This window comes from Mastomys coucha, unplaced genomic scaffold (assembly GCF_008632895.1).
Source record: "Mastomys coucha isolate ucsf_1 unplaced genomic scaffold, UCSF_Mcou_1 pScaffold7, whole genome shotgun sequence".
Lineage (NCBI taxonomy): Eukaryota > Metazoa > Chordata > Mammalia > Rodentia > Muridae > Mastomys > Mastomys coucha.
This window is the reverse complement of record NW_022196913.1, coordinates 74,580,615-74,594,092: the sequence shown is the minus strand read 5'-3', so window position 1 is coordinate 74,594,092 and position 13,478 is coordinate 74,580,615. Positions and strand designations below refer to the sequence as shown.

The 13,478-nt window shown below is 36.5% G+C and overlaps 1 protein-coding gene across 4 annotated transcripts in view; it reads right to left on the bottom strand.

The window, feature by feature from the left end:
* The window catches only part of Vps13b (vacuolar protein sorting 13 homolog B), a 564,858-nt gene that overhangs the window by 340,805 nt on the left and 210,575 nt on the right, over positions 1-13,478 (bottom strand). For 3 of the 4 annotated variants that reach the window (XM_031359340.1, XM_031359341.1, XM_031359344.1), the window contains exons 20-21: positions 12,161-12,270; positions 7,555-7,702 (exon numbers count right to left, since the gene is read on the bottom strand). In XM_031359340.1, the coding sequence (XP_031215200.1) occupies positions 7,555-7,702; positions 12,161-12,270 (258 nt within the window). The remainder of the gene's footprint in view (positions 1-7,554; positions 7,703-12,160; positions 12,271-13,478) is intronic. The other variant, XM_031359343.1, reaches the window with a different exon arrangement.

Here is a 13,478-nt window from a genome sequence, read left to right as displayed (position 1 = left end):
TGCCAATTCATATAAAAACTAGAGTAACGTTCTCCAAGAATTCCATATTTGAGACACTTGCAATGTACTTATATTAACACCACAAAGTGTTCTCAAAGCACTTCATAGCTAAGTGACATTATAGATCAAATCATTTTTATAATAGCTCAAGTTAATGGATTTCTGGGAGAAAATTTACAATTTAACAGATAAAGCTGAAAAATAAATTATACAAACCAGAGCTGAGCAATTTAAAATTATACACAACAAACATACATCCTAATTCCTTTCCCTTGGTTGAATAAACTGTAGGCTAAAAGTCAAAATAGTAAGAGTTTCAAAGCCTGTGTTCCAGCACTAGGAAGACTATGGAGAAGATTGGAAGATCACAAGTCCCAGGCCAAGATGAGCTACATAGCAAGAACCCCTTCTCAGGAAAACAAACAAATGAACAAAAAAAAAAAAAACAAACAAACACACACACACACACACAAAACCATGGGCTGAAGACATTGTTGTAGGGCACTTGGATGGGAGGTGTGGCTCTGCTATAGGGCACTTGCTTAAGTCTCCAATCTGACTTAAGTGTAGCATACCTATTGTAGATTATAAACTCCAATCCCCATAGCCATGTATATAATACCCACATTATTCAATTCTTCTCAGAACAGAATGTGTGATTCCAGTATATGTTATATGCTCATCTGTAACTGTGTTATGCCTAATTGTTAAATGAAGCATTAGTAAAAACAAACGGTAATAGCTCAAAAATATATATTACTGGGCCATGTTTATGCTATCCTTTCATTGTATAGAATTATGTATCATGCTACTTAGAAACATGGCTATGGCAACACTGGGCCACCATTAACAACTATCCTCCTAATACATAGCAAGGATGGAAGAAAGGCCAAATGATACAGGTCAGGCAAATTTCTCCTCGTGTATACTTTCAATGACACTGAACAAGATCTATTTTACTTTAATGACAAAGTATAAGGAATGTGAGCTTAAGGCTATCATAGAAATATACACTGCTACAGCCAAGAAACCTGTATCACTAAAAGAAAGATAAGGCAATATGAAGAGAAAGTCCTGACAGTGCAAAGTGTCTGGTTCTAAGTCATGCTAAAGAAAAGATCTGGTTTTGCCTGTCTGACCATGTTGGTTATGGGAATCAATAAACAACCCTTTTAGTTATAGTTTCTTTCTCTTGTGATTAGTCTTTCTAATTTCAAAACATGTACTCCTCAGTAAAGCAACGACATATCAACTAACAGACAATCTGCTATAAATGTGCTTTCTCCACCCTAGCCATTCATTATCCAGTCTGCACAGATCTCCAGATGCCTGCACATCCTTGGGCTTATCTCCTAGTCTTCTTTCGTCATAAGGAACTAGCTCCCCTATGGGCTCCTATTTAATATGGCTCCCAAACCTCCCACTGCCACATCCACTAGTCACTCTCTTCCTCATTCTGCTTGAGCCCACAAATCTAGAGGTATTATCAACTTTCTTCCAGACCTCTGATACTTTCTTCAGCAGCCAATTCTCCACTCAGATTAACTTGGATCCATGGGATTAGGATCCAATCTGGTAGGTTCAGGTGTCTTTGAACCTACCAGATTCTTTATCTTCTTTGCTTCTAGTTTCAGAGAATAGCTGTAGAATATTCTAGAAGTGTAGCATCCTTGGAGGACACACCTTTCCCTGGAGTATTGAAGTGAAAGTTCAGTATTGTTAGAATACTGTTAAATCACTGTAATGTTGTATCTATAAGTCTGCTATGGGACTGAGGATTTAAGATCTGTTTGAGAGCTGTAACACTAGAAGACCCTATCTACTGCTTGTTTCCTTCAACTGTTTACTGGGACTACAATCCAGAAACTGCAACGGCTTCCATATACCAGGGCATTGGTGCTAAAAACCCATAGCAGTATGTCCCAAATGAGCACTAGAAAGATTAACTCTGGGTTCTAAAGACTGAAGGGATATGTAGCTCTCGGGTCTTAGAACATAATAAACCTGTGGGTCTTCAGTTCAGCCTTGACATCTCAAGAGCTCAGGGTTTACCAACTTCTCCACACCTGTTTAGAATTCCTACTGGAGTACAGCAAAAGGACCTCAGCAGAAGAAGAGTGACATCCTAAGATAGGGAAGGAGTAGTTAGCATGGCTGTGGTCAGTTCTAGTTCTTCTTCCAGCTCTAGTTCTATGCAGCTCTTTTAAGTGTACAATCATGTCAGCTAAGAGTAATACAATACAGAGTAGGGGGAGTTGAGTTCCAATGGGCACACACTCACGAGATCTCCCGATGCTTGCCCATCCTTGGGCTTATCTCCTAGCCTTCTTTCCTCATAAGTGACTAGCTCCAATGGGCACACACCAGCTTTCCTTGATAGGTTTCCTGAGCTTTTAGGTCCTGGCTTATAAGGAACTGTATTGCTTATATTGTTCTTTGATGGACATCTGTACAAACAATGAACAACTTGATGAACAATGAACAGTAGACTTATTCATTAGATCTTTTTAATTAGCCCCAAAACTAGCTGCTGAATAACTACAAAAATCTAGACACTAACATTAAAAAGTAGAGGTTTTCTTTAAAACAGGTATATAAAATGCAAAAGCTATAAGCAATACTGAGCAAATTATTAAGTATCTATGTATACTTTACCTGTATGTGAAAAAGACGTGCAGTTTGTTGGTACTTTATTAAGTAAACTGAAACTGGAGCTTCTCTATGTCAGAAAGTTACAGATAAAAAGGTGTTAAGTCACAAGGTTCTGAACATGGCTTCAGGGTTAATGTACTTGGTAACATCACCATCCCCCAGTTAAGAATAAATATATAAATGTAAATAAAAGGAAGTAGCATTAAACAAACTTTAAAAAAAATGTATTTTAGTGAAATAGGTGAGTAGATAAAAGCATTTGCCATCAAGCCTGAAGACTTGAGTTCCACATGCTGGAATATACACACAGCAGGAGAGGACAAAATGTGCATGCTGTCAAAGTGCTACCCTTTCCATAGACACATGAATAAAAAATAAATAAGGCAAGAGAACCAGAGTGTGAATCCCCAGAACCCATGTAAATGTTCAGTGGCCATTATATCCCTCTTGTAACTGCAGACTCTAGTGGAAGAGACAGATCACCAGAGCAAACTGCCTAAGGAAAGCAGAGACCCTGTCCCTAACAACTGACTGAAATTAACTGAAAGAAGAATGAACATTCAACAACAAGAAGGAAATGCCAAGCACCCTTCAATTCTTCATTTGTTCTCAGATAATTGTAGTTTATTATATTTCACTAATTCGTGACTAAGCAGGTTTACAATTTTATTAACTGTTTTTAATTACATTGTCACAGAATGTACACACACTTTTAAAGGATTCCTGTGTGGTAGAGGGACAGATCAGTGGTTAACAGCAGGTCCTGTTCTCACAACCACAATGGGTAGCCTGTAGCACAAACTCTGAGATCTGCAGGCACCTACATCTGTGTGTACATACTGTCCCAACCTCACACAAATATATACATCATTAAAAAATAAAATAAAGCCTTAAAAAGGAGCCATAGAAAAGAACCATACCCAAACACAAGCCCTAAAGATAAATCTAGCTTTAAAAGGAAAGAAGGCAGCCCTTTGCCATTAAACTACAATATTCATTTTGTGTTTGCAAGATGGTAATTCCTTAGCCTGGTGTCAGCACAACTTTCCAAAATGTAGTCAGTTTAACTGAAAAAAGTAGCCTGAGTTCAATATTTCCCATCTTGAATCTAAATTTCTTAGAGAGGTGGTATCTTTAAAACTAATTATTAAAATAAAGTGAATTAACAATAAAATCTTGACGTTCTTAAAACAAAATATTTTTTGAAAATTTAAAAATAATGAAGTATTTTACTTTCATGTTATTAATGTAGCACTAAAAAGTCATACAGAGAACTATTACTCTATGAGCTTCTTAAAACAACTTTGGCCAACAAGTCTATTAGATTTAATCCATTCCTGGCACTGGATGTTCCACTTCGTGGCAAATATGTCTATGGGGCACTGTCTCCTCATGTTTCCAATGCAGCTGCTTTATGGTCACCATGCTCTCTAAGGAAGCCTAACCAATTCCCAGGTTCTCCGGGTGAAAGGGAACTTTGGATTGTCAATATGACCTATAGCAGGGAGGGAGAGTCTAACCCAAAGGAGAAAATTCTTATAGCATAATCTTTTTCTACTCTAAGAGAGAAAAACACTTTTGAGCCACATTTGATTCGGTACATTACACTTTAACATCTACCTTTAGTTCTTTAATATTTTCCATTGAAATTAAATATCTAATTAATTACAAATGAATGAAATTTTAAGCTAAACTGCATGATAAAAACAAGTAATTTTAAAATACATAAACCCACAAAATGTAATTTTTATGCTTCCTATTAATTCTATACTATAATTAGAAATATATCTGTGCAAATTCCTACTAATTCCATGCTATAATTAGAAATATATCTGTGCAAATTCAAGCTTAACCAAATTAAAGGATGGCCTGAACACTTTAAGAGAAATTGTTGTAGCTATATACTGACTGGGGTGGTGTTACTCATTTTGCTTTTAATCGACTTATTAAAATTAGGTATTAGAAAATGTTAATGCCATTGAAACATTACAGAAACTGGCAATCTCCACATATAAAATTGTCCTAAAAATACATATTGCCTGTGATTAGAATGAGTTCCTCTTATTTAATAAAACTGTAGACCTTGGAATAAACATGTGAAACTAATGAAAAAAGAAAAACAGAAGAGATGATGCCATATTCTGTCTTCATAGAAGGCAAGAATCCATGTATGCAAACAGCAAAGAACTTATACCTTGATAAAATTATTCTCACATCCTCTGAAATAGTTCAAGAGAACCAGTAAGTATGTAAACTACGCAAGTGTTTCTAGACTGAATGAAAGCTAAACTGATGATATATATTCTTTTTGTCCCTATCTCAATGGAAGATTTTTTTTTCTACATATTAAGTCCATGACTCTGTTTAATATATCCTACATCCCATTTCAACCTGTGATCTCTCAATATACTTTAATTCTCATTCTTGGTAAATTTCAACTCTCTCCTCCCCTCCCTCCTTCCCTCCCTCCTGTCTCCTCTCCTCCATGCTGAGAGTCATACATAAGAGTTAAAACAGCCATGTTTTTTCAAAGTGCTATGTATGGCTGCTGCTAGTTCCTCTGAACTGTTCATCTTGGAGATCGTATTTTTCAGCTCTACAGTTAGACCATTGCTTTTAGTGTGTATTTTTTTCATCAATGTGTTCCTCAATCTATAAAAATATCAATGTGGTTATAAAATTTGCTTCAAAATACAATTATTTGATATGGCTTCTAGCTCTTCCAATTTGTTTCTCACTGTGCTCTTACTGATTGATTTCTCTCCTTGCCATAGTTTCTGCCTGTTTTTATCTTTGACATCATAATACACACACACACATACACACTCTGAAGATAAAATGGTGCAGCATTATGTTTTCAAAGATTTTGTGTTCATTGCAGATATTTCACCACTTTCTACACGCTAGCCAAACACATCATACGATTAGGGAGGGATTCCTAGACTTGGAGAATCTAGATTTTCCTGAAGAGTAAGAAATCCTATGCAGGGCTGGTGAGATGGCTCAGTAGTTAAAAGCACTGACTGCTCTTCCAGAGGTCCTGAGTTCAAATCCCAGTAACCACATGGTGGCTCACAACCATCCATAATGAGATCTGATACCCTTTCCTGGTGTGTCTATTACATATAATAATAAACAAATCTTAAAGAAAGAAAGAAAGAAAGAAAGAAAGAAAGAAAGAAAGAAAGAAAGAAATCCTGTGCTGCTGGGCTCTCAATATGCTCCCAGCCATTCAGCACGCCCTGCACACTGCTTCTAACATTGCTTATATGAGAGCAGAAGTATACACTGGCAGCTTCTGGTTGAAATGAAAAGCCGAAGCAAACAGGGACTTAGGCAAGAAACAAAGAAACGAAAATAAGCAAAAAATTGCAGATATATGCAAGGGCTGTAAATTATAAATAACTTTCCAAATGCATTAGTATATTATATAACATTGATAGCCATATTATATGTATGTATAAATTCAAAGAAATCATAAATATCTGATTTGACCTAACGCCCACTCCACTAAATGGAACCCATACATAACATTGCTAGGGTGCTCAAGAACCAAAGACTAGATAGCCCAGGGACCTAAGAAAAAAAAAAGAACAATTACTACTGTTCTGATAATAATGATAGTAGTAGTAGTAGTAATAATAATAATAATAATAATAATAATAATAATAATAATAATGATAATAATAATAATAGTAACACCATAGCAAAAAAAGAGACTCCTAACAACAACAACAAAAACATAACAAGAGAATGACTCCTAATGACATTTTGCTACATTCAGATACAGATCAGTGCCTTACTCTGCCATCATCAGAGAAGCTTCCTCCTGCAGGAGATGGGGAAAAATATAGAGATACACAGCCAGACATTATACAAACAATTATAGACACCTTGGAATACTTAGCCCTAAATGGAATACCTCATCAAATGCGTCCCCTCAGGGCTCAGTGAACCCTACGGAAGAGGCAGTGGAAAGAGTGTAAGAGACAGAGAGGACGGAGGACACCAGGAGAACAGAGTTCTCTAAAGCAGCATGATCAAAGCTCACATGAACTCACAGCAACTAAGGAAGCATGACCAGGGCCTGCACAGGTCTTCACCAAACCCTCCACATATATATTATTAAGGCTGAGTGGTTTTTAGTGTTTAGTGTCTTTAAGGGATTCCTAAATGTGCAAACAAATAGGTCTCTGTTTCCTGTGCCTTCTCTTAGGATCTTTTCCTTGTCTTTGTTTTGTCCAACTGTGCTAGTCTTTATCTTTTCTATTTTATTTTGATATATTAGTTCTTAAAGAACTGTTTATTTTCTAATGAAAGCTAGAATGGAAGTGGATCCAGGCAGGAAGTATAGATGGAGGAAACAGTAGTAAGTATATATTATGTGAGGAAAATCTATTTTCAATGAAAGGAAAAAAAGCAAACACTTTAAATTAAATTTTTTAAACCAAATTTTAAGTTAAAAAATGTGCATTCTCAAGAAAAGGAACAATATTGTTAATTTCCCAAGAGAGGCAAAAGTGGTGGGCATCTGAGAGAAGATGCATGATTCACAAAGAGCACCTTATGCCTATTGCGTTTACCAAATACAAATATTCAAGCATCCTTACACAACATATGAGGGTTCTAAAGCCAGGAAGAACTAAAGACAGAAAATTTCCCCTAAGGCAAAAACAATACCACGCATGCACCAGTAATTTGAATTGGAAAATAATCAATGTATTATTTATTTTTATATTATATACATATTGACTAATCATTATAAAATATAGCAATATGAGGGTGAATTATGTTTTCATTATTTCCCCCCTCAATAACTCATATTATATTCTGATAAAAACAAGGACACTAATAAGGTAAACTAATCCTCAGAGAACTGATACATCTGTTCTTGACACATACCTGTCACTGTTTTTGTTTTGATTGGGCTGCTGGCATATTCTGAGGCCTGATATGACTGCTGCTTTCCCAAAGGGGCACTTCCAATGGACAGTTCATCTTCTTTTCTTCTGTTAACTGAAGTGACAAGAGGTACAGCTACCACTGGCTGCTAAAAGAAAACAAAATGGAAAGGAAATTACTATCTTCATGAAGCAATAAAGGTCAAAGCTGAATTCCAGGCTCCAACTCCAGATCTTCCTACCTCTGCCTTCTTCAGTATATCCTACTGGCCTGCAGAACTGGCAACCGCACACCAGTTAGAATGGCTAAAATCAAAAACTCAGGTGACAGCAGATGCTGGAAAGAATGTGGAGAAAGAGGAACACCTCTACTGCTGGTGGGATTGCAAGCTGGTACAACACCTCTGGAAACCAGTTTGGCAGTTCCTCAGAAAATTGGACATAGTATTACCCAGCTATATCACTCCTAGGTATATACCCAGAAGATGCTCTAACATGTAATAAGGACACATACTCCACTATGTTCATAGAAGCCTTATTTATAATAGCCAAAAGCTGGAAAGTACCCCTATGTCCCTCAACAGAGGAATGTGTACAGAAAATGTGGTACATTTATACAACGGAATACTACTTAGCTATTAAAAATGATGAACTCATGAAATTCTTAGGCAAATGGAGGGATATTCAATCACAAAAGAACAAACATGGTATGCACTCACTGATAAGTGGATATTAGCCCAGAAGCTCGGAATACCCAAGATACAATTCACAGACCAAATGAAGCTTAAGAAGAAGGAAGACCAAAGTATAGATACTTTGGTCCTTCTTAGAAGGGGGAACAAAATACCCATGGGAGGAGTGACAGAGACAAACTATGGAGCAGAGACTGAAGGAAGGACAATCCAGAGACTGCTCCACCTGGGAATTCTTCCTATATTCAATAACCAAACCCAAACACTATTGTGGATACAAGCAAGTGCTGATTGACAGGATAGCTTTTAGCTGCCCCTGAGAGGCTCTGCCAGTACCTGACAAATACAGAGGTGGATGCTCTCAGCCAACCACTGGACTGAGCACAAGGTTTCGAATGGAGGAGCCAGAGAAAGGACCCAAGGAGCTGAAGGGTTTGCAGCCCCATAGGAGGAACAAAAATATGAACCGACCAGTACCCCTAGAGTTTCCAGGAACTAAACCACGAACCAAAGAGTACACATGGAGAGTCCCATGGCTCCAGCTGCATGTGTACCAGAGAATGGCCTTGTTGGACATCAATGGGAGAAGAGGCACGGTACTGAGAAGGCTTGATGCCCCAGTGTAGGTGAATGCCAGGATAGGGAAGCTAGATAGGGTGGGTTAGTGAGCAAGGGTTGGGGAGGAAGGGATATAGGATTTTGGAGGGGAAACTAGGAAAGGGGATAACATTTGCAAAGTAAATAAAGAAAAGAAAATATCTAATAAAAAAAGGTCAAAGTTGATATCTCTACAGAGAATATTTTGTAAGTTGGGGTCTAAGCTGTGTTGTACATCACACCACCTCTTTCCTTCGCCTCCTTTCTCTCATATGTATGTAATCCCCATTTATACTCAGAGAATATGATACAATAGTATAGAGGATTTCCTTCACAGCATACAGAACCAGCCTTGCCTATGTGAGTTCCCAATCTGTGAAGTCAGCCAAGTATGGCTCAAGCATACTTAGTGCAGAATGCCACTATATTAAACTTACAGTGCTCTTTTCTCATGTCCCTATTCCCTACACTATAAAGTGGAACAACTCTACCCAGAATTTGCACACCACTGGGCATTAAACATTGTGTTGATATCAAGTGTATGGCAGGCTGTGAACAGGTTGGGTGGATAGGAACCCAATCACCAACACAATTTGGTTCCTGGAACCAACAATCACTCAAGGGTACTGAGAGACAATGGAACTACTTTTTTCCTATAAATATAATTCATACAATAAAGATTAATTTATATTTTCATAAGAGGTTAACAAAAGTAAAGAATATAACAATTGTAATGCAATAACAATTAAAGCTTATAAATTATTTATTTCTAGAAATCCGTCTATAGAGTTTTCAGGTGAAGGCTGAGAATTCTCTGTTCAAGCCTAAAAAGCTAGGTTAACATAGACTGTAATGAGAAAAATCAAATCTAAAATTCCCAAGTTACTGAGGGTAAGGAGATAACTATTGATTATTCATTTGCACAACCAAATTTTTTAAGATATTTTGAGAATTCTACTTTGTCTGATGAAGTGATAATCAGGGCATATTTACAAAGCACAGAACACCACTGAAACTTAGAGAAAGCTGGAAAGCATTATGATTCTCTACTGAGCACAGAAGTGCAGAGCTGGACAATGAAGCAGCTGTTTCTTCTTTATTCAGTGAAATGAAGTCTGATGTTACTGCCAGGGATGTCCAATACAAGCCTGTCAGAGTTTTGGCAAAAAAAAAAAAAAAAAAGTATTTTGCTGTAGGATCAAAGATCAATGCTGAACTTCATGGAAAAGCATCATCAAATATTGAGCTTTAGCCACAACTGAGAAGGAAGTACAGCTGGGGAAAACAAGGGTGAGAGCTATGGTGAGCCTTGTGTTTCAGACAAATGGGTAGATGCAGCAGGCTGCAGTGTCAGACAGTGTGAATTCTTGCAACAACTACAAATTTTCACAAATCATGCAAAGAGAAAAAGGAAGATAAATGGAAAGCTATCCTAAGAAAGAGAAAAAACCCTGAAAGTGTAAAAATATATTTCTTTGTGTATCTAATTATAAGAATATATTTAATATTATGTTAATTACATTTAACAAATATTTAATACTTTAAATGCTTAGCATAGAGCTACATGGCTATAATTCCAGCAGTAGGGACAATAAGGCATCAGAATTGAGTTCTAGGCCAGCTTTGTACCAAGAATCAGTAGTCTAATAAACCTAACAATATCTGCTCATCATTCATATACCTGAGAAAATAATCAGGCAGACGGGTAATTATAAGTACATTAAAGATTAAAATGAGTGTTTCTAAAAATAAGAAAGCAAAACTAAATTCCAGAAAAAAATGATGAAATTACATATAACTTACAGAAATCACAGTAATAAGACCACCCAACAACAAAGAAAATCATCCCTTTGCAGATTAAACTTAAGTGTACTCTGATACAGGTAACAACACTTTAGGAAGTCCATCTGACACCCTCGCTAACACTCACTGCAGCAAGTGTTCACAACAGTTTCTCATTATCCTTTAGGATGAAGTCTCAATGAACAAAGTACTGAGGATTCTAGACAAAATCTTTTTAGGGACTGGATTCTAATTGTTGCTTGTGTCTAGACAGGTTACTTCGGCCCAGAATACTCTCTGCCATGGTTCTTACTTCTTTGTCTTTGAGCAGATACTCATGAGGACACAAGCCTCCCCAGTCTGCCTGGCTCCTGTGCTGCTCCCCTTAGAACACTCCTCCTTCACACTTGCCATCTGCTTAGGAGAAGTATCCTTCTTGTTTTCACGTCATATGGACACACAGCCATCACTGAAACTGGCCTCTAAGTAGTCTCTGTTAGCCTCAAATAAAATATTTTAGAGAGAGGGATGTTTATAGTAATAACAGTTTTATAAGCTTGGTTTCTAGCAAGCAGTACCATATTCTATACTATGTGTTAAAATGAAGAGTAAAACAGGAGCAAGGGGTATACAAATGAAATTAAGATAAAGGAATTGAAAAACCTCTAAATGCAGCTGTGAATGTAGTAGAACTGTGCATAGCATGAGGCCATGGATTCAATCCCTAGCACCAAAATAAGAACAAAAATGCTCCATGGGTTACACAGATTATATTTTAATCTTTGATAATTATAGGATGCATTTTTCTCCTACTAAGAAGCACTAACTTATCATAGAACAATAAAAATATCTCAAATAGAATATTGCAAAATTATAATTTTAATGAATAAATACAATACAATATAGCATAAATATGACCCTCAAAGGACTAAATTGTGCTATTTACAAGCACTGTTAGCATAGGTAAAATCCTCAGAAACCTTCATTTAAAATGAGAACAATAGCATAGTTTGCCATTATTACATTGAATATTTCATGTAATGATTCTAGAAACTACAATGGCCTATTCTACTCTTCATTTGTAATTTACATGTTTTAAATGAATACATGTCAGAAACATTTTTGTACTACCTATCAAATTACCTCTTTCTGCCTTACAAGCAAGTAAGTATGTAGAAAGTTACTTCAACAGACAAACTGTATTGAACTGCAGTTTCTTATACATAAAATTACAGGTCTTCTTTGAAAGGCATACAGGGGCATAAAGAAATTCTACCATATGAATAAGAAAAGAAAATCAGTAAGGACAGTATCATCCAACCCCAGTGAAAGGAACAGCATCATCTAAGTTCACGACAGAGTCGGAATTAACAGCATCATCTAACTCCACGATAGAGTCAGTAACAATAGCATCTTGTAATGTGAGTCACTGACCACTGCAACATCTAGTCCTAGCTTCATTACCAGTGGCAGCATGGAGCTCATGCCAAACAAGGAAAGGCTGGATGTGTTAATATAACTTACAGAGCCACTCACCTGTTGCGTATGTCTACTTGTTCGTTTCTGTGGTTGATAGATGACCCAAGTATACAATATTGGGTCAATGTTAACAGCTAGTCCTTGTACACTGCAAAGAAATACAGCACCTAAAATAAAATATTTTGAAATTATTATAATTCATTATACAAAAATAGCAAGCTGTAAGAGAAGATACAAGCAATACATTCTGTTAGGATGCACAGGATTTTAAGCCTGCAGGCACTGCTGTAGGAAACTAAAATGTTGCTGATGTGGGCACTTTAAGAAAAAGGGCAATATTGTTCTTTTTGTAAAGAATATAGTTATAAATGACCTATTCCTCTGTAGTAATCAGATAAGACAAAAACACTAGAGTGACAGAAATAATTCATCTACTCAAGATTACCCTACAAGAGATTATGAAATGGTTCAGGCCAAAAAGAAAATTGTACAAGACAAAAATCTAACTCTAAAGAAAAAAAAAGAATCTAGAAACAATCACTGTTCTTAAAATTAAATATACAATTATTTCTAAATATCATTCAAATAACTTTTGTCTTTTTAAATCACAAACAATAAAAATAGAAAGTGAGTTCATCTTGTGAAAGGGGTCAAGTATGAACTCATTAAACATTAAGAGTGGGGGATAACGTAAAGAATGGTAATAAGGGGATTTTTCAACAAAGATTTCTTTACTATCTTCTGAATTTAACAATGTTGCTACCAAGTTCTTAAATAGGATGTTGAGTAAACATTAATTTATGTAGAAATGTATTGCCCGATCTCTAAATCCCCAGTTCTGCATACCCTACACCACTGAATCAGCCTAACATGGTTGAATTTGAATTCTGTTATTGACTAAAATAACAAATATTCTACAGTTCATTTTAGTCACTGAGAACTGGGTTTTCTCAATGAAGATAATGTTGTCACTAAAAGGTATCAGAGGTGACAATAGTTGCTTTAGAAAAAGAAGCATGAGAGAAAGTAACATATCTACTACGTCACACGGATGAGAATGATAGCTATGAATGAACTATGATGGGCCATCACACAGTGTCCATCACACAGTGACTATCACACAGTGACCATCACTCAGTGTCCAAAACAGGTATAATCTCATAGTGTCCATCAGACAGTGTCCATCACACAGTGTCCATCACACAGTGAACTTCACACAGTGATCATTACGCAATGATCTTCACAGTGCCCATCACGCAATGACAATCACACATTTGTCATCACAGTGTCAATCACACAGTGTCCATCACACAGTGACCATCACACAGAGGTCATCACATTGTCCATAAAATCATAGGCTGCTTTAAACACTGAA